This window comes from Equus quagga, chromosome 3, assembly GCF_021613505.1.
Source record: "Equus quagga isolate Etosha38 chromosome 3, UCLA_HA_Equagga_1.0, whole genome shotgun sequence".
NCBI lineage: Eukaryota > Metazoa > Chordata > Mammalia > Perissodactyla > Equidae > Equus > Equus quagga.
In genome coordinates, this window is record NC_060269.1 from 29,005,481 (window position 1) to 29,028,196 (window position 22,716).

A 22,716-nucleotide genomic window follows, 5' to 3' on the forward strand; every position below is an offset into this window, starting at 1 on the left:
CTAGCTGAATCTCGGCAAGACCCCTACAAGACATGTTACAACTCTCTCACCCTCAGTTTCTCCATCTGCTAAACGGGGTCAATAATAATACTTGCCCCCTTTTATGCCTTCAGATTGTTATTATTAATTGACTAATACTAACAAAATCCTCTTAGCAGCGTAAGTAGGATTTCCTTCTTCTGCAATTGACAAAGTAGTTTCTAATAAAAACTTCTCTGCTTTCTATTATATTTTGTCTTATGGGAGCCATCATCCCCAAATTTCCTACAGGCAGAATCTTTTCTGGCTTTATGAATTGAATTCAAATTAGGTACTCTCTATTTCAGGTATCCTCCACAGCAGAAACGAAACAAACAACAAGCCCCCGAACTCTTCCAAACTGTGTGCCCCAATCTGGAGTTGTGACCAGCACGGAGGAGTGCTTAAATTACATTTTGTTACTGTCTTGAGGGCTATTTCCCTCAGAGATGACCCGTTAATGCCAGCTGCACAGGCAGGAAACTGATGTCTTCTAAAAGAAGGTTTTCTCTCTCGCCCTTTCTTCCCCTCTGAGCCTCAGGACTTCTCCTTCCAGCCCAGTTTTTGGAACTTGAGCAATGGCAGCTGCCTCAGGGAGGGGGAGGTTCTGGGCTTAAGACGGTTTCTATTTTGGAGGTGCACACTGAGTCACCTCTCCATCTCCTGCCCCAGCCAGCTCTCTCTATCCCTTAGGCAGCTTCTGCCCCGAGCGTAGGACCAAGGAGCTTTCTGAAGACCTTCGAACATTTTTGAGACCTGAAAAAAAATAAGGATTGACCCCAAGATATGAAAATAAAACAAAATTAAGAAACCTTTAATTAAATGTCTACGAACTAAAAATCGTGCTGACGTTATTAATTGATAAAAGGTTGATATTCATAAAAATAGTAATTATATTTGAAAAAAATTGATAGGTTAGATTATTTCCCTTTAAGAGGGCCATGGACCATGCTTGCTGAGAAATTGATTGGAAATGGAATGGTTTACTTGTAGCTAAATCATTTAAAAAAATTTTCAGAAAACCAGTACTGTGGGTGCATTTTAAGATATTTGATATGATGTGGAGTGAGACCTCCAAAAGCAAGAGTGCTTGGAAATTTGGATACAGACTGCGTGCTAGATGGTGTTGGGGAATGATTGGCTGTGTTAATGGTATTGGGGTAAGTGGGAGAATCTTGGGAGATACATATGGAAGTATTTAGGGATACAGTGTCGGGATGTCAGCAACCTGCTTTCAGAAGGTTCTGCAAAATAATAAGAACTGTATGGCGGAAAGGAGGAGGAACTAGCCTCATTTATTCTGCTCATTGTAGCCTTGATTATGCATAATCATTTCCACATCTTTGCGGTCAGTGTCTTATTTGTTTCCTACAAAGTCATCCTCTTCCCTTAAGTGTTTTTGAAAATCACTCAGCATGTCAGCCGCCTGCTTTCAAATGGTTCTGCAAAATGGTAACATATATATGTGTGTGTACTTATAAATACATATACATACATATATATAGAGAGAAAGAATAAATGTGGTGAAATGAAGACAATAATAAAACAGGTTAAGAAGATAAAGAATGATGGAGGCTGAAGGGTCATTATTAAGATAGCATGGTTGGGAAAAGCCTCTTGGAATAGTTATATCTTAACCAGATCTGAATGAAGTCAAGGAACAAGATATAGGAAGATTTGAAGAAAGAGTATTCGAGACACAGTGGAGAAGGCATATGCAAAGGCCCTGAGGCAGGACTTAACAACACTTGATACTGTTCAACTGAATTTTTTTTTGTTAATCTAGCGAGAGTAAAATGAACTTTAATGATTTTAATTTTCCTGTTTACTAATGAGCAACTTTTTATATATTTATTTGCTAAGTGTGCATTTTCTGTGAAATTCTTGTCTAGTCTTTTGCCAGTTGTTCTATTGGGTTGTCTTTTTCTTATTGACTTGCAAGAGTTCTTAATATGTTCTGGAGATGACTCCTTTGCCCATTATATGCGAGGCAAATACCTTCTCCCTGTCTATGGATTATCTTTTCACTCTTTTTATGGTGTTTTTCAAGGAACAGGTGTTATTAATTTTAATATAGCCGAATTATCAATCATTTTATTGATGGTGTGTGTTTTTGTCTCATTTAAGAAAATTTTCATATCCTCAAGTAAAAGGAGATGCTCCATCTATGTTATTCTAAATGGTTTATGGTTGTGTTTTTCATATTGAAGTCTTTAATCCACCTAGAATTGATTTTCATATAATCTGAGATGAGGATCAAGTTTGTATTTTTTTTCCATATGAATATCTAATTGTTCCGACACAATTTATTAAGTAGCCCACCCTTTCCCCATTGACCTGTAGGGACCATTCTATTATCAATAAAGGCACCATATGTGCATGGGTTTGTTTCTGGGCTATTTTATTCTGTTGGTCTATTTGTCTGTTCCTAGATTGATACTAGCCAGCCCTGGTGGTCTAGTGGTTAAGATCTGACACTCTTAGCACCTTGGCCCAGGTTTGTCTCCTGGTTGGGAACAGTATGACATCTATCTGTTGGTTGTCACACTGTGGCAGCTGCATGTACTGTGATGCTGAAAGCTATACCACCAGTATTTCAAATACCAGCAGGGTCATCCATGGTGGATAGGTTTCAGCAGAGCTTCAGACTAAGACAGACTGGGGACAAGGACGTGGCCAGCCACTTATGAAAAAATTAGGCCATGAAAACCCTATGAATAGCAGCGGAAAACGCTGGACAGTGTTCCACTCTGCTGTACATATGGTCACTAGAAGTGGGCATCATTTCCACGGTACTAACAATGATTGATACTACAGGTACACGTCCTGATTCAACTTCTCGAATTCTATGGAAACCCCATAGGGATTTTAACTGGTATATTTTGAATTTATCAATAAATTTAGGAGAATTGCTATCTTAACAATGTTGAGTCTTTCTGCTCAAGAATATGCTAAATCTTTCCATTTATTTAGGTTTTCTTTAATGTCTTTCAATAAAACTTTATAATTTCCTCCTTAAAGGTCTTAATTTGATTAATCTCTAAGAACTTTATTTTTTTGTTCATTTTTAAAGGTAGCTTTACAAATTTTCATCTTCTAATTGCTTGTTGCAGATGTATGGAAATATGATTGATTTTTGTATATTAATTTTATCTAGGAACCAAGTGAAACGTTTATTAACTCTATTTACCTGTAGATTTTTTTTGCATTCTACATAAATAATCAATCACCTGAAAATGAGAAGAACTTTTTTCATTATTTCCAGTTTCTATACATTTTTTTTACCTTTATCATGTTTTATTGCACTGGCTAAGATGACCGACACAATATTAAATAGGAGTGGTGACAGCTGACAGACTTATCTTGTTCTTGATCTTAAAAAGAATACTTTTCACATTTCACTGTTAAATATGAGATCTGTAGGTTTTTCGTAGATACGTTTTCCAATGGGCATTCTCCAACACCATCAAGCAATTCTCCAATTCTCAGTAGATACTAACTGGGTTATCCCACAATTTTAACTCAATTCTGACGCTATCTACCTGGAGATAGTGTCAGATCCCACAGGTTAAGGACTCAGTCCCACAAGCCTGCCCTCACTTCAGATGCCAATAAGTCCAGGTTGTCATCTGTGCTTCTAACTCACTGGCTATAAATCAAAGATTCCCACGACCCCCTCCTTTGCTAGAGTGACTCACAGAACTCAGGAAAATCAGTTTACTCACTAGATTACCAATTTATTACAAAGGATTTTAAAGGATGCAAATGAAGAGATACATAGGACAAGGTCAGGAAGGGTCCAGAAAACAAGAGCTTCTGTCCCTGTGGAGTTTGGGGTGGGTCACCCTCCAGGCACCTGGATATGTTCTGGTTCACCAAACTTGAAGCTCTCCAAACCCTGTAGTTCAGGGATTTTTACGGAGGCTTCATTACATAGACGTGATTGACTAAGTCATTGGGCGTTGGTGATTGAACTCCATCTCCAGCCCTGCTCTCCTCCCTGGAGGTCAGGGGTGGGGGCTGAAAGTTCCAACCCTCTCATCACGTGGTTGGTTCTGCTGGCAACCAGCTGCCATCCTCAGGTTACTTAGGGGCTTTCCAAAAGTGACCTCACTGACATAATGAGGTATGGTTGAACGGGGCTTCTTACTAACACCAAGACACCAATTTCACCTTTATTGCTCTGAAACTGTTTTAGGAACTGAGGACAAAAGACCAAATAGTATAACAAAAGTTGCTCCCTTTGCTCTTATCACTTAAGAAATTCCAAGGGTTTTGGGAGCTATCAGCCAGAACTATGGATGAAGACCAAATATTTATTTCTTGTTATAAATCACAATATCACACCTTCCCCCACCTTTTCCTCATTAAATTCCCTCCCAGCCCACCCTGTCTGTTTTAAAGTTATGACTTTATTACTCAGGTCCATACTGGGCCAGGTGCTTTATATATCATCTCATTTAATCTTCACAAAAACCCTTCTGAGGTAGGTATTATTGCTTCTCTTAGAGAAGTTAAGTAACATTTCTAAAATAATATTGCTAGAGAGGGCTTGAGCAAGGCTTGTCTAACTTGGCAGGCCCTGCTTTTCCCAGAAATCTTTGCTGCCTTATATTTGGGTTGAAATTTATCCAACATAGGGAACCCTAAGGAGATGAATCAGAGCAGTTAGTTTGAACAAAGGAGGCCTGTGAGGAGAGGAAGTAAAGAGAAATGGGAATTTAAATGGACGGTGAGAGCCACCTCACCCCTGGCATGTGATGCCGAGTTTGCAGGAAGCAGGCATTTCACCTTGACTGGCTGAGTCATCTTCCCTTCCAAATGTCTTCTCCCAAGATGCCCTGAGGCATCTATAGCCATGGCAATCCAAATAGCTGTTGGGCCATGAGGGTGACACAGTATTTGCCACTGCATTCTGTTCTCAGCCAATCACAATTGCTCCTTTATTTTATTTTATTTTTGCTGCCAAGTTGGCTCCCCTGATTACCCCTGCCTGGAAGTCATCCAACCATCATATGTGTCCTGTGTTAAGCACTTGTTATTTCCACTATGAACTCTTGTTTAGCCTCTCATTTCCTTTGATGAAGAAGTGATGAACAGAAGATGGGGATCCATAGGGAAGACCCATTCATTTATACAGCAAATATTGAATGGGTGTCTTGTATGTTTCAGGCACCGTGTAAGGGGCTACGGATATAGCAATAAACAAGACAGACTAGGGTTGTACCCCAGTGATGCTTATATTCTAGTGATAGAAAACAAACAAGTAACAAGTAAACAAATATACAAAATAACTGTGGATTGGGATAAGGGATGACAATGAGACAAATTGGGTGATGAGACTGAGGGTAAATGGAGGGGGCCTTCTAAGATGGAATGGTCAGGGAAGGCATCTCTAATACTGGCCGTATGAGTTAAGAGCTGACAGTGGAGAGAGAGCAAGCCATGCAAAGAGCTGGAGGAGAGCACTGGGCAGAGGAATCAGCAGGTGTAAAGGCCTGGAGCCAGGAAAATGCTTGGCAAGTCTGAGGAACAGAAGGTCTGGCTGGAGCACAGTGAGTGGGGGAGAATGGATTGAGTGATACTGGAGAGGGAGAGGGAGCCAGGCCATTGTAAATAGTTGGATCTTATTCTAACTGCAGTGGAAAGCCATTGAAGGGTTTCAACAGGGTAACGGCATGATCCGCTTTACTCTCTTAAAAAATCACTTTGGTTGCTGTGTGAAAAGTGGATTGGAGAATGAGAGATGAATACAGAATGTCTTTCTTTTACATAGCTTTCTTGGAGGCTCCACTCAGTGACTCCCCTCCCCCTGACACCTCATTGGCCAGAATGGGGTCAGGTGGTCAGCCTTAGCTGCTGCAATGACATAGGAAGGGCAAAGGGAAAATGACTCGTGAAAGCCAATCCAGTATCTGCCCTGGGAGCATCTGCATTATTCTTAAAACAAGTCTGTGAAATAGGTGGGACAATTTCTATTGAGATCATTTATAAAGGGGAAATAGCACTAAAGAGCACAAAGCTCATAAAGCTTGAGTCCCATTTTTTTACTTCAAATAGAATGTGCTCTTCTCACTACCTTTCATTATTTTTGGCCCAGCAAAAGGATGATCCCATTCACACGTGTCCTGGTGTGTCTACTTTCATTCTTCAACTCTGTGTTCAACGTCCAGGGTAGCTGAGCAATTATCACAGCTGAACGGGCACTGGGGGGATGCCAGGCTGTTGACCAGACTTTGGAATGGAAAGAAGCCTTCTAAAAAGAATGAGAATAAAAAACAAAATAACAATAGTGTCTTCTGTTCCACCAAACAATATGCTAAGGTGGAGAGCATGCACCCTAGGGGATGTGGAAGACAATCCATTGGAGTGTGGGAAGGACATTAGAATTTTGTGTTTGTATGAATATAGATGAGATAGATATGGACATAGAAGTTCAGCATTGCTGATATATAATACATGAATTGACATGAAGTCAGAGAGGCACATGCCTTACATGTGTGGAATTCATGTATCCTGATTCTAGTCTACACTGTGGAGAGGTTAACAGCAGCATTCTTGCTATTGTATCACTTTCAGTGGATTGTGACAATATGGGTTTACAAGTGACTCGTTGGGTGGATTTACCAGTAATATTATCTTAAACAGTAAACTCTTTACAATTCTTTGTAACGAGATGAAGAATGTCAATGAAATTCTACTTGGAAAAATAATCTTCAATAATCATTACATACATAGATTCACACGGCACTATAGCCAGAATATGACATTATAGATCATATGCAGTAAATATTCAACATAGGTACATTACGTCCGTAGATATGTGTATAATTACAAACCATGATGCTTTCTCCTGTGAAAATGGAGTGAGATGCCTAATGGAAAGTACCTAGTACGATGCCTGCTCTATAGTAAACATTCAGTAGGTCAAGGAGAGCAGCCGCCAGCTGGATGGGGTGCTTATTCACCTGGCTGGCTTCTTCCTAAAGGTTCCATCAGTAGACATTCATTATCTTGGGAAATTTTCCTTTGCTTAGTGCTTTTCCTGGTCTTTATAGGCTCAGAACCTGGATGTTTTGTCAGCGCATTATGAATAGCTCTGCCTTTCAAAACACAGTCATTAACTAAGCTCATAAGAACAGAATAAAAACCAGAATCCTAGTTTGATCACCAATAATGAAGACTACGACTGTCACGTGAACTCAGGAGCTGTGCTAGCATGATCAGAATATTTTCTCCCTCAGGGCAGATTGACAATCAGAGGATTGCTTAGTGGGCAAGGAATCAGAGTAACGGGAATTTTCACTTATGTACACATAAGGCTTAACGTTATCTGATAGAGGCATTTCACAATAGCGATTAGTTGACCAATGGGCCCAGGAAACTCAAGGAAGGCAATTACTTGGACAGAATTAGGACAAGTAACGTTTGCCTCTGTGACACTTGTTTTTTGATATGTTTGTAGTTAATATCTTTTTCTTTTTAAAATTTTCTTTTTTTTTTAGAGCTGTTTATTATGGAGATTTTGAAACCCATAAAAACATACAGTATAAGATAGTGAGCCCCCGTGTACCCATCACCCAGCTTTAATCATTATCCACACACGGCCACTCTGGTTTTTATTTACATCCCTATCCACTTCCCCCACCTCCTGTATTGGAATTTGAAGAAAATTCTAAGCCTCTTGATTGTTTTTAAAGATGTTTTATCAGATCAAGTCCTGCTGGTTTGAGAACCATTTTTTCCTTTCTCTGGTGACTCTAGCTATCTCTGCTCTGATCTTAAGGCCACTCCCAGAGAGCGAGTTTTGAGTTCTTGGGGAAGCTGTGTTCTGACAACAATTATCGTTATCATTAGGCAGAGTACATTCCACTTATTTTTCTCTTTTCTTAATTACTCAGGTATATCATTCTGAGGATCACTCACTAGACTGCTCAGTAGAGCAGAAATGCCAGGTTTTTTGTGTTCTGCAGGGGGAGTGTTATCCACATGCAGGATCTCTGGGAACCGGGTCCAAGAATCTGCATAGTTAACAAATGCCTGGGTGATTCTGGCCGCCGAAGGAGAAGCACCCGCCAAGAACGTCAGAGATTGTTAAGGCATATAGGTTTCAAGCGACGGTGCTGAAAAACTGGAAAAGAGACTTTTAGAAAACCAACTGCATTTTTCTAATTCTTCTCTCTCCCCTCTCTCTTTCTGGCTCTCACATCTCATTGGCCTTGAGGCTCTGAGGCTGGGATCTGATGTTTCACGGTGTCAGGGTAGTTCTATAGAGCGAAGTGCCTGAGCTTTGAAATAGCTGTTGGCTGCTCTGAAGTCATTTGCTTTTGGCACAGCTATGGGTGCTGTAAGTCTTACCTGCATAAGACTTGGATAAGTCTTGTACACACACACACACAAGCACACGAACACATGCAGACTGAGTGCTCTATTTTGAATAGCTCTACTATGTAACGAAGTTTCGAGAGATTTCTCTAATATCTCTATTTTATTGGGATAAATTATTTTCCTTCTAGGGACCAGTCTCAGTAGGAATGGGATCGACACAACTTCTCCCAGTGTAAATCCTACTCACATGGTAAGCTTGACCATGACTCCGTTTTTTATTTCAAGCTACTTAAGCTTTCCTTGTTTTGCAGAGACTGTATTGCTCTGCCTCAGCCAAGAGCTAGATTCCAGAGTCTAGAAGAAACTAAGGAGCTGCTCGTTGGTGAAAATATCTCCACATTTCCATTTAACTCTCTATAGTTTGTGTGTATGGTTAACTAGATGGTAACTTCCTCGTGATCCATGATTCTTTCACCACACCATGGTTGACTCATTAAAACAAACAAAACCTGATAGGTCAGGGAAGTACAAGATCAGATTAATTTAGGACTGATGAACTCATACCCCATGTTTTGCAGAAAACTGTGCTCTAGCCAGATAGAGATTTTAAAGAGCTATATGACATAAAAATGCTCTTTTTTGTTTTAACAGATAAACAAGCTTTGTTCAACTTCGTTTACTGCAGGCTCCAAAAGTGCTATAGCCCTTTGGAAATTTGGGCTTGTTTAAAAAATTAAAAAGCCCTGGAAGTGACATCTTCATTTGGCTACTCAAAGTTCAACCTGATGATAGGAATAAACATCCACCCAGTTTTCATGTTTGTTTTTAAAACATATTGAATCATCCTTTCACTTTTCGTTTTCTAGCTTTCTGTCAGAAACAGTGTGAGAACAAATCCTCACCACAAGAGGGAGCTGGACCATGAAGAAATTAACGGGTTGTTTGGGAACTAGAAATAAAACCTGGAAGAGTGCAAGTGATTTAGGGTAAGACCATTAGTATTAGCCATGGTGACAGAAATTATTTTACAAGGAATTACTCTGTTTTTTTAGCTGCTCAGACCGAAAATTAGAGCTGGCCTTGACTCCTTTCTTTTTAATGTATTAAGCGTGTCTTTTTATTCTGATGCTTTAACATCTGAGGCCCTGCTGACCCTGGGCTACCAATTCCTAGAGATAGCAAACAACTTGTGTTTTTCATTTGCAAACCAACCAATCCAGAACTCACAGTGCAACTAGTTTCTCTATACGGGCTCTTATACAGATCTTCCTGTCTTACGATGGGGTTACCTCCCAACAAACCCATTGTAGGTTGAAAATATCGTAAGCTGAAAATGCATTTAACACACCTAACCTACCAAACAATATAGCTTAGCCTAGCCTACCTTACATGTACTCAGAAGTTACGTTAGCCTAAAGTGGGCAAAACCATCTAACACAAAGTCCATTTTGTAACAAAGTGTTGACTATTTCATGTAATTTATTGAATACGGTACTGAAAGTGAAAGACAGAATGGTTTATGGGTACAGATGGTTGTAAGTGTATCAGTTGTTTACCCTCATGATCATGTTGCTGACTGGGAGATGTGGCTCGCTGCTGCTGCCAGCATCACGAGTGTTGTACCACATATCACTAACCCAGGAAAAGATCAAAATTCGACGTATGGTTTCTACTGAATGCATATCGCTTTTGCACCATTGTAAAGTAAAAAAATCGTAAGTCGGGGACCGTCTGTACTTTGGGCCATTATCACCCCAGGGCCAGGTATCAGACAACCAAAGGCAGCCCCTACACCCTAGAGCCTATTGAAATTATTCAAACTAGCCAATCCTAAACCTTCCTGCCTTGCCTCGCCCATTCCTCCCCCCAGAAACCACAATAAAGGCTCTTGCCCATATTTTCCCCTACTCCCTCTGCCTACTTACTGACCATGGTGCTTCCCTGTGTGGTCCCCACATGGGTGGTGTGCCCCTTCCTCTTGGGCACTGTGAGTAATGAACTATCTTTTCAGTGGCACTTGTCTATTGATCTGGTGGCCTCACCATACCTGCATAATAATAAAACCTATGTTTTAAAATATCTAATCCCACCTCTCAGCAAATTCTATTGTCTCTGTCTTTATGGTACATCCAAAATTCAACTATGTCTCATCACCATCGCCCCTTTTGTCCCATCCACCATCATCTTGTACTTTCTGCTTCCACTTGGGTCCCCCACCCCGAGTCCAGTCAATTCTCCACCTCTTAACAGCTAGACTGATCCAGTTACACAAGGAAGGCAGTCTTACCACTCTTCTCTTCAGAGCCCTCCAAAGACAGGGGTAATAGCAATTACAATTTCAAAAGTGTTTTTGGAACCTGCAGTAAACTAAGTTGGACAAAGCTGGTTTGTTTTTAAAACCAAACAAAAATATTTTGCATCGTTGGTTGACTTTCCATCAAACTTCAAGTTACACACAAAGTCCTTAAAATGGCTTTAGGGACCCCTGTAGAATTGGATTTTCTGCTGTCCTTCTGCGCACATCACCCGGTCCTCTCTCCTTGACAGCTGCCCTGGCCTCCCTGCTGTTCTCGGACATTCCACGCACACTCCAACCTCAGGGTTTGGCTCCTTGCAGCCTCTCCTGGGACTGGAAACTTCCCCCAGGGCCCCACGATTTTTGCTCCCCCTTGTTTAGTGGGGTCTCCTCAATCTTTCCCCTGTACCCCCTCCAACACTCTTTACACCCCTCCCTTGTCCCATAGCACTTACCTGACACAAAAAGTATTCCCTTGCTTGTTTATGACCACTGTCCCCATGAAAATGTAAGCTCCACAAGGTGGGGACTTTGTTCTTGTTCAATGCTGATTTGAACAAGTCACTCCTTGAAGAGTGACTGCCAGGTGGTAAAGCTTAAGAAATATGTGTCAAATGAATGAACAAACTGAGAAAGTGAGAACACGATAGCTCAGTCCTTCTCACATCAAATATTTAGAGAATGCTTTATATGCATCCAGTAAGACACACTTCTTGGTCCCCTAAAGCCTGCCATCTAAGGGGGAGGCCAGCTAGATGTTCTACTCATTATGCAGCTGAGAATATGCAGTGTACAGCCTGGTGGGGCCTGTCGACATCCACGGGGTCAGAGGAAGGGGACCAGTGAGGGCAGGACCTGAAGAGTCAGGCCAGCTTCCCGGGGCAGGGAGTGTTCATCACGGACTTCTCGGAAGGAGGCAGGTTTTGTCTAAGCCTGGAAAAGTGGCATTTCGAAGCAGAAGGAACAGTTAGTGAGTCTGCTCTATGCATCAGATCTTTTTTTTTGTTTATTCTCAGGTATCATTATTAGTGTAATTTTACAAGTAAGAAAACTGAAGCATAAAGAAGTTTTGTCACACAGTTGGGAAACCACAGAGCTGGGATTTCAACCTAAGGTGATTACCAGAGTTCTCTTAACTATTGCAATCTACTGACTCCCATTCATTCATTCAATTTATTGAGTGCCTACTATGTGCCAGATGTTCAGGATCCATCAGTGAATGAAATAGACTAAAATCCATGTCCACCTGGAGCTGACACTCTAGAGGGAGGAGACAGACAGACATAATAGATAACTAAATATATAGCAAGTTAGAAGGTGGTACATGTTATGGAGGAAAAGAGAGGAGGGTAGAGGGGTTTGGGAATGCTGGGAGAGGAGGGGGTTGCAATTTAAGTGAGGTGGCCAAGGAGCCCTCATTTCAGGAAAGACTTGAAGGAGGTGAGGCAGGGAGCCATGTGGATCTGGGGAAAGACATGCGAGGTCTGAGAGGGGAGGAGTGAGCTGGCAAAGAGGGAGGAAGAGGGAGAGAGCAGGACGTGCGAAGAGTCTTCAACCCCAGCGCACCCATGGCAGCAGTCTTCACCCACGTTTGCTAGAGTGCAACCTAAAGACCAGTGTCACCTGGACAGCAGCAAAGCTGATTAAAAACAGTCTGACTCCAGCACCCAAGTCCTTTCCACCGCATGAACCCCCGGGTGCCACCACAGAGAGGCAGGAACAGTGAAACCCCATCACTGAGGAAGCTTCCTGTGGTGGAGGCGAGAAATGAGAAATAAGATGGACAGAGAGGCTCCAACTGAAATCCAGGCAGAGGGTGTGGAAGTTCTGAGTTGGGGCAGAGAGTGATGAGAAGAAAAGTACAGGAAGTGGCTGGGTATCGCATGGATTGGACCCAGGAGGGAGCGTGTTCTGGAGATCAGCTGATTGGTTGGCTAAGAGAATGATCAAGGGAAAGGAAGACTTAGGATATTAGCAGTTGGCCTTAACATGTAGAGAACATGAAGGAGGGAAGGGCAGGAGGAGAAAGGAACTCCTATAAATGTGGTTCAGAGAGCAGCCTGGAGCCCAGCCACCTGGCTTCTTAGTTAGTTCTGTGATGGAGTTACACACCTGCAAGTTACTTGACATCACTATGCCTCAGTTTCTCCTCTGTAAAATGGGGTGGTAAGAGTACCTATATCACATGGCTGTTGAGATATAAATGCACAATCTAAAACATTTAAAACTGCCTTATAAGCTCTACATGACTGTATCTTTGTAGAACCTCTCCCAACCTGCCACTAGAGAATTCTTTAAATTGATTTGAATTAATTTGCAAAAATCCATTTATTTATTTGAAGAGACTAATTTTCTTTCCTCTCTGAAGAAAAGAAGACAAAACTCATGATGTAGCTGAGGCAGACACCGTGGGTGGTCAGTCCAACTGTCATTTCTCCTTTCTTCCTTGCTGAGAGAACCCCAGCTTTGTTCAGGCCATCCACCCTTCTCCACACAGCTATATGCTTCCCTCAGATAATCATGGTGTCCCCGCGGCCCTTGCAAGTGATTGGTCTAGGTTTCCTCAGTGGTAGAGACCATAAAAGAGACTTTCCTTTTCACCGACTGGATGCTGCCAAATCTGGCTGTGATGTCTGGAACTGCGGCAGCTGTTTCGTAACTGTGAGGTGAGCCAGCCCCTGAGGGCAAACCTGACAAGCTGAGAATTGCAGAACAGAAAGATAGAAAGAACCTGGTTGAGTTGCTGAATTAACCAACTCTTGGGTCACTCAACACTTATGATGTGAGAGAGTAAATCTTTTTTATTGTTTAAGCTGTATTGAGTTGTATTTTTATGTTTCTTGAAGCTGAAAGCATTCTGATACTTGCAGAAGTAAAAATTTGGTAGCAATCTAGATAGATTCATTAAATTTTTCCTGAGTACACTACAAGAAGCGAAGTTCTAAATTCAAAACTTTGGCTTTAGTTTTCACAAAGAAATAAAACTTTAAGAGAAACACATACCAATATGTTGCAGAGAAGTTAGTTTTAACTTTTTATGTGAAAGGCAACAGTTGTTTTCTAGAATACTTTTGGGGCAGAACTTTCTTATTGAACAACCCCAAATCAGTCAGATGCTGAGTTGAAACTAAACGTCTACAACAGCATAAAATCCTCCTGAATGACGGTTATCTAATTCTAGACTTGACTGCTGAAGTAATTTCAAGTCCACTGTGAACTAGAAGGCTGCACAGTCTGAAACATTAAAATACAAAGGCAGATGTCTTATAAGAAGTATATGTGTGATGATTACTGAGACTAAAGTAACTTGGTTTCAATCTTCCTCACATTAACTTATGCTACAATCCTTGAGTCCACCAATCTTAACTCAGGAGAAATTTCCTGATCCTTCACTTTTGAGAGTTTAACTTCTTAGATTTACACCAGTTTGTATTAAAATTTCAATCTCACACCCGTCTCCCCCACAGGGAGGAAGAATATTAATATTGGGTGTTGGGGCCAGCCCAGTGGCATAGTGGTTAAGTTTGCGTGCTCTGCTTCGGCAGCCCAGGATTTGTGAGTTTGGATCCCGGGCGCGGTATCTACACACCACTCATCAAGCCATGCTGTGGCAGCATCCCATGTACAAAATAGAGAAAGATTGGCATAGATGTTAGCTCAGGGCCAATCTTCCTCACCAAAAAAATAAAATAAAATAAATTGGATGTCAGTGGGTAAAATTCTGCCTTAAAGATCCAGCGTTTGGATGTATCTTCATCCAAGTGGTAAAGCTGATCCAGCACCAGTTTGGACTTCGTCATCTCACTGGTTTCCATTTCCTTCCTTCGGTGGAAGAAGTGTGATAAGATCTGGGATCAAGCAACCAAGGGAAGTTGAGTAAAGCAGGAGATCTCATGGCTTGCTTCAGTTTGACGCCTCACTGTTCCTCACATAAGCACAGCCCAACTTACTAGAGCCTTGGGGTCCTGGGCAGAAGGCCCAGCTAATAGCGAGGCTATTTTTACCCCGTGTCATTGGCTTTCGTCCTTTGGGAATGTTGCAGGGGAGAGTGTGGGAATGTTGACGTGATTTGGGCAAGAATAAGGTGACCCTGGGTTCCTCTGTTCACCAAAATCTCTAACATCTAACAAAGTTCCTAGACTTCCTCTAAACCATGAGCTGAAGTTTCCCATCCTTCAGATATTTCCCCTGATCATCTTATTTGCATTCAATACACTGAATATTGGTATAGGCAATCAGACATTTTTGGTTGATGTTGCTAATTTTTCTGGATTCTTGGGTGTATGTGGAGTCACATCAAACATACAGCAAGCTTCTAATCTTTCTAATCCTCCTCAGGTCTTACTGTCATGTATTGAAAATGGTAAATAGTTAATCACATTTTTAAACAACTTAAAATGTAAAGTTTGCTTTGTCATTTAAATATACAGGTAGGCGTACCATAAGAGAAACGTTACTGCCTTTCTGCCCTTGACAACCAAAGGAAGACAATGACAGATGATTGTATATTTTGTTTAATACTTGCATTGTTTCTATAGCGCAATTATAGCAATCTTTAAATTTACTTTTCATTACAAATATTTGTCAAGTTTTGTTTCAGAAACATTTTTCCAACTCTCTTGCACATGCACCCAGACACACTACAAAAAACTCATTCATAACACAGTAAGGGCAAACATTATTCATGTAAACATCTTTCATTAATTTCCCATAATTTAAAAAAATCATAGAATTATAGATATTGAATAAGGCTCATAGATTTAGTTCAAATTCCACAAAAGACCAATCAAAGATGCTCTTTAACTGTGATGGGGTTAACTTTTGGTTGCAATACATGCTGAAAGTGTACCCCTGGCTTCCGATCCTTAAACATACCTCACAACCTAATGAATGCATTTCAGGATAGAAAAAGAACATAGAAAACCCAGGAGGAAAACCTTTTGAAGTAGGGAGCTCAGAACCATGAACCTAATTTCTACTATGATAAGGAGGCATTATGTAGTCCCTGTAGTTTCTCAATACATGAATCGAGATTAATTATAGTAACCCAAAATTTAGCCAAGTCGATATGTTAAGATACATTGGCATGTGTGGACATATTGCTAGTATACACAGTGAAAATTTGTCATGATATTTATCGTTTCATTATATCCAAGACCAAAGCAGGAAAAAAAAAAACCCCACTCAAGTTGAATATCATTATGAAGGAGTGTTCTAATAACGTAAGAGTCAGGAGAGTTGGGAGGTATGTCCTGGGATGTGATTGGTCTTGATATTAAAACAACTTCTAACACGGTGTGTAAAGTCACAGACAGAGGAAGCAAGGATTTGCGTTATCCGAGGACGTCTCTCTCTGGCTGGAAGTTTGGTGCTTAGGTGCATAGTCTCCCAGAGCCGAGACAGGAAATGTACTGTGCTGAGAAATGGGCCCCTTGCCAGCTGCTCCCTGCTCCTTCCTCTCTGCGAGGTGGAGGTCAGGAGGCAGGGACTGCTGGCAAAACCGTGAAGTCCCACCCTGGGGTCTGCACCCCAACTCCACTGAGGGCAGCCTCCCTGACATGTGTGACTAGGCAGTAAGGGTGGCGGTTGATGGTGGCCAGAAAACCCAGTTCCGAGGTTCCCACGGCCATGTCTGGCTTCTGATTCTGCTGCCCTGCAAAGAAATTGTGCTCCGGATAACTGCACCGGTGCCTCTAATGCCTCTGATTCACTCCCAGGCCCTCCCAGGCCTGGAGCGATGTCACTGAAAGGTGGACAAGCCTCCACGAGCACCTAACTTACACCAAGAAGCGGCTGAGGCACTGGGGAAACCTACAGCTCTCTCCACGTCAGATGCAACCACGCAGGGAAGTTGCCATGAGTCAGAGTTATTTGTAGGCTTTTGGTTTTTAAAAAATCAAAATTGATCTGCATCGTATCTCAATAGACTCAGATAATTCTCACCAAAAATTTTGTAATTTGTTTAAATAGCACTGGAATAATTCAACTTCATTTAAATATATTCATTCTACCGTGAAAATATTTCATACAAACATCTATGTACATACAAACACATTAAAATTTGTGAAAAGGGTTTAGACCCCTGTGGTTGTATGGCTTGAAATAGTTTCATTGCTTTGAATAGGTATGCACACATTTGGCAAAATAAAACTATTAAAATTTAGGATTTTTAAAATAAAAAGTGACCCCGAGGCTCCAAATTCCTGAAGGGAAAGATCAAAGAAAAAACAATCTATCAAGGTACCTCAAGTAGACATAAAGTTAATATAGTTTGTGAACCTTTGATCTGTGGCAAATAAACATACAAACTACCGGTCTTGCAACATAGTTTTGCTTGTTTTGCTAAAACAAAAGATGTCTGGACTCTACATCATTACTCTGAAGACAGAAACTTGAGGCAACCGTTTCAAAACAAAGTAAATCAGAAAACCCTACCCTCTTGGGAGATCTTAAATGTAGTTGACAGTGAGTGATTTAAGATTTTATTTATGAAAGGAGAGTTACTAAAGTGCCACATACTGTCTCACTGAGAAGACCACCCTTTAATTCACTGTTCACAGTTGCTGCAATTTGAATAGTTACGATTACATGCTGCAAATGGTTACTCTTGGCCTCCACCTTCAGGTTGTTGGTGACAAGGAAATAGTTTTTCAAGTGTGAAGAACCCGCAGGGGACAAATAAGTTTTAACTATGGCCCTAGACAGGTTCAAAGAGGTCTTGAAAAACGCATTTCCTTCCTCGTTTCTCAGGTAGACCAGGGATGAAGCAGGTTAAAGTAAGAATAGGTTCTACAAAACTCGAGCCTTCCTCGCCTGTTGCTTTTAATCTCATCATTCTTTTGTGTCAGAAATTCAGTCCTTGCAGCTGTTTTGTTAGTCCATCCAAATGTCCATTTGGGGACATACTCCTACAGATTAGTTCCTATTCCTAAGTCTAACACAAGATAATATTTGTCATAGAAAAGCTGCTAAGGAAAGATCTAGTCATGCAGGAGTTGGACTGAGACAGCTCTGAGTGAATCTCCTCCAGACCATGGCATCATGCCCACTCACAGGCGCCCGCCATTTTGGGGGGAGAGCATAGTTCTCTCTTTCTTCCCCACCACATGGAATCTTCCAGATTTCTGCCACGATTATGATGCTGATGAGACTACCAGCTTCAGCAGCTTCCTGACATATTTCCTTCCACAGTGGATGTAAAGACTCAGTAGAAAAATACATCCCGAGGTTTCCCCCCAAGACTTTGGCTCAAAGAAGGAACAAACCCTTACTTCCTTACCAGTTAATTCCTTACAGAACCTCAACCCCCTCAACTTCTTTACCTACCTACGGAACACAGTGAGTCTCAAGCTCCCCTCTGATTCCACCCTGTGACGAAGCCTTACATTTGGAAGTGTGTGTGCGTGGGGGGGGGGGGGGGGGTGGGGGGGGGGGGGAAGCAGGAGCGACGGAGCCAGACATGGACACAGGATTAGTGGAGAGAGGTACACACAGAGGGTCCGAAGGGCACACACAGCCTGAGGGACTAGCTAGAGAGGAGAGGGGCTCCCATCACGGAGGGAGAGACAGTAACTGAGCTGGAGAGATCAGCTGGGGGTATTGTTACATACAGGCGCCCAGGTGTTCTCACAGACAAGAGAGAAAGAGGAACGAGAGAGGGCAGGAGAAAGAAGAGCCAGAAGACATAGGAACAGAGGAGGGAGAAAGAGATGCTCGACTTGGGTGTATTGTTTCCTCTGACTTGTCTGAAGGTCACAGACACGATGCTGGGTTTTAAACTCAGAGTTATCATTCAACGTCTAATTGAAAAATGGATTAGTTGGTTAACCACTACTTAGGACTCTTAAAAAAATTCCATTTGAATGGGGTAATCAGAGTAGCCTATTACGACAGAAATTATAGCCCACTGCAGCCTCCACCAGGGCAATATCGCCCTCAGAATGGAAATCATTCAAAGCGGAGCTGTACCGGAGTGCGATCTGCGCCATCCCTTCCCTGACCTCACTCCCTGACCTGGTTCCACCACCCCACGGACTGGGGTTAATTAAAGCCATCTTTCTCCTGAAGACAGTCACTCACTTTGGGAGCATTTGAATTAAAGCACCTATCAGAAGACAAGTCCCAGGACTCTGCCCATCTGTCACAGTTTACAGAACGGTCTCTTTCTACAGAATAGAAGCAATCCTGTCCTGGTGCCTTTTAATCTAAAACTCTATTCAGTTCCCTTTGTGGGAGATCTTTCTGGCAACCCTGACAACTTCTCATGTGTGAACCATCAGCTTTTTGCCCTGAAACCACTGCCACCTAGTTGCACCACATGCATCGCGTGCACGGGCAGCGTGCTCGGCTCTGCTGGACAGAGGGGAGCTGCTGGAAGCCTCGCCTTGTAAAGAGGGAAGGGCTGCTTCTGTCACTGACTTGAGGGCTGAATCCCACGCCCAGGGGCTGCCTGAAACGCAAGTTGTGAGCAGCCCTGGACCAAGCACTTCTGTTAAATTCTTCCTAAGAGCAATGTGTAACTGACAAGAAATAGCAGACTTCCTTCTGTCTGTTTCTTTACTCTTCACCCACTCCCGGCAAGCCTTCTCTACTCAGCCAGAGCTCGCTATTGGCTACAGCTTGGAAGGCTTTAGCTTTCAAGACCAAACTGGCTCAGGCAACAGGTGCCACCATTGACAGTTGCGGGTCGGAGCAACTGCTGCTCTCCAGACCTCCCAGCTGCTTCGTTGAGGCATCAAAAGAAGACACAGCTATGGCATGTGGTGAGGACACTTACAAAAACCCAAAACTCTCAGAATTCATTCAGAGCAATCCCAGTTATGTTACATACCTAATTAGCTAAACTAAAAAACAGGGTTTTTCTCCTTATTTCTGCAGTTGTGACTACACATATGGCTTGCAAAATGGCTGAAATGCTATTGATATAGTTGCTTTTAAACTATACAGGTGTTATTTTTAATTCACAATGCTTTGAAGCAGGTAAGTGTTTTAAAATTACTACGATGAAGAGTTTTAGCGTTAAGGTTTGATTTGTACCTAGTGACCAGTTTGTCTCTCTTAATAGTAGCGATTAAAACAAATCAACGTTTGAATTCTGTGTTAGAATTCAAGTTTGCTCTTTGACTTTTGAATTCAATGCACTGGGCCACAAGCCAGACTGCTCTATGTCATGTACATTTAATGTGTACCCAAGGAGAAAAAATTACTAGCACTATTAAAGATATTGCAAAATTGCCACAGTTACTGCTTAGAAATACGAATTTCCTTCTCTTCTTTCTTAAAGTATATATTACAACTCTTCCATAACTTAATGCAAACAAAGTAAATTCATTTCTTCTCACATCTTAAAGCAAAGATATCTTTGTTTACATGCGAGAATAATAATTCTATAATAATACCCCGGCACTATGAGCCAGATCTTTATATTAGGACATAATAATGAAACAATGAGAGAGAAAGAGCCAGAGAGACCTACACACTGGCACAGACACAAAATCCATTTGGAAGTTTTCTCTTGTGAAAGATATCTAAGAGAATAGGACAGAGGGGTGAAATGACTCAAAAAATGGGATTCTGTTTGCTAGGGAAAAAACAAAGCCATTCTATTGCAAGATACAGATCAAAGGTTAAAAGGCAAATTATACTACATTTAGAGAATAAAAATGTAGTAATTCTCCAGCCTCCACACGGCATGGATGCAAGTGTAAGAACACAGTTTGCATCGGCCGTAGGAAAAAAATCAAGGAAAACCACTGACTAAAAATGACTGAAAAAAACCCCTTTCCCTTTTTCAGTCTAATCATTTGGCATCTCTGGATGTGGTACAGATTTAGACTTGAACCACCCAAGAACATCACGCTGTCTTATGTCAAGTGCTCGACAATACCTCTCAGTAGGACTTTGTTGCAAGGCTAGCTAATTTTAAATCTGGTATGAGTAATACAGTCAAACCTAGTTAGTATGCGAGAAAGTCGTTGCTAACGCAGAGTGAGAGGATGTGATGTCACAGCATGAGCAGTCCCTGGTTGTCCCGTTGTCAGATAAACGTAGTGCATAGATCCAAGTTTCTATTCCAGGTCTCTGAAGCCCAGAGCCAGGCCTTTCACTTCTGCTGGGTGGCCTGGAAGGCCTTCAGCTCCACCTGGTACCACTCAGGAGCTTCAGGCCCACTCTTCCCTGGGGGGCTGTGGTCATAGCCATAGGCAACGGTGAGCTCCTCATCGGCCTCCACAGCTCGCAGGGTGCGGATGCATTTGATGGGCCCAAAACGGGGGTGGACAAACCTAGACATCAAGAGGCGAACAGTCAATCCCGGGCCAGACCAGGAGGTTAGAAGCAAAGGCTAGGGGGTGCTGATGCAGGAATCACCCATGTGCTCCTCCCTGGACACCACTGAGAGGTCCTCACGGTGTGGTCCACAGATCAGCCAGCATCTACTTCACCTGGGAGCGTGCTAGTGATGTGGAGAATCTCAGCCCCACCCAGACCTGCTGAATTGGAATCTGCATTTTAACAACACCCCAAGGTGGTTCATATGCACATTAAAGTTTTAAAAGCACTGTTCTATCTTCCTTTTTGAGCATATCTGGCACTCTGTATTTATAAACCAACGATCGTGGTCAACAACAATCTACCCTTAATGAGAAATAGGATCCTGAGCAGCCTATCAGCATTTCAGCTCACCTGGTCTGTAGCATCAGATTACCTGGCTGGACCTCAGGTGGCGAAAGGCTTTTCCAGAGCACTTTTGGAGTTCTAAGAAATAGCCCTGTGGATTTTCAAAAGCGAAAACTCTGTATTCCACTCTATGTGTATAGAGGAAGTATTATTTTCTAGCATAAAAGTAGACGAAGATTTCTTTCTAAGAGAGAAGTCCAGACCTCTCTACCCACCTGATTCTTTAATATTTCCCTGTGATGCCTTCTGTGAAGGGAGCAGCATCTCATCATGTAACAACTCCTCTCGGAACAAGAGGCTGGCTAACGCTATGACTGTGTTCCTCTGCCAAAGGCTCCCAACCCACTTCACCGGCACAGCTCCCTGCAGGAGCTAAGCTATTCAGGGAATAAGTAAGTAATAGACGTGGTTCCCCTAACAGCTGCCGAATCCCAAGACGCAAGGCATGGCCAGAAAGAACTTAGCTTTATTTTTATATGCTCCTGGTCAATCTCAGTCATTTATAGTCACATTTTGAACAAAGGGCACCGAGACACCAAAGGAGAAGTTTCCAGGCCCTAAGTCAGATTGGCATGTGGGGTATGCTGGTTAGTATGTAGCTGGTTCCCTCCACCGGTGGTGAGAAAGGAGTATTTCTGCAGTTTAGGGGCATCTTTTATGTAGGGGAAAAAGGAACAACTTTTCCCTCACCCCAAGGGGGCCTCCATGTCCACCTTACTGGGTGTCATGTTTCCTGGAAAGTACACTTGACTTGGGGTCAGAAGACTGGTGTGAGTCCTGAGTCCACACATTCTTACTGCCTCCTCTTGGAAAACTCACCTCCGTATGTCAGAATCTCACCTTCCCCATCTGCAAAATCATAGTACTAGTAATCTTTATCCTACAAGAGTTTTGTGGTGACAAAATAGGATCACATATATAAAGCACTTCATACAGTGCCTGGCACAAAGTGAGGACTCAACTAATATTAGTTATGACGTGTGTGTGTGTGCGTGCGCATGCGTGTGCACAGAATTCTCACACTGTCCTCCAAAACAGAGGAGATCCCTGGACCAGGCATTTGGGAATTCCTTACTAAAATCACAATTCTTTGTCTCTAAATTAAAATATTTCATTAAAATTAATTCTCCTGAAATGGAGCTCTCGTTCGTTTTCTGGGACACTGAAAAAATCCTGTGAGAAGCCTAAGACTTCTCTTATAATCCTCTCGTATTTTCATTTTCCTGCTCATTCTCATTATTTTCAGAGAGCAGAAGATGGGCAGCCTGAAAAGAAAGAACTCCATTTCAGGGCTGATTCTTCAAGCTGGCACTAAGGTACCCGGTGAAGAGCACTTTGAGAGACCTGCGCTTCCTGTCTGTGACCTGGGAGAGTCAGACTCGCTGCCTCACGGAGTT

General features: G+C 42.2%; 1 protein-coding gene across 1 annotated transcript in view; it reads right to left on the bottom strand.

Moving 5' to 3' along the window:
• Window positions 1-15,140: 15,140 nt before the first annotated feature.
• SETD7 (SET domain containing 7, histone lysine methyltransferase) overlaps window positions 15,141-22,716 on the bottom strand; it is a 44,832-nt gene continuing 37,256 nt past the window's right edge. The window contains exon 9 of the mRNA XM_046655704.1: window positions 15,141-20,925. Coding sequence (XP_046511660.1) covers window positions 20,745-20,925 — 181 coding nt within the window. The 3' untranslated portion in view covers window positions 15,141-20,744. The remainder of the gene's footprint in view (window positions 20,926-22,716) is intronic.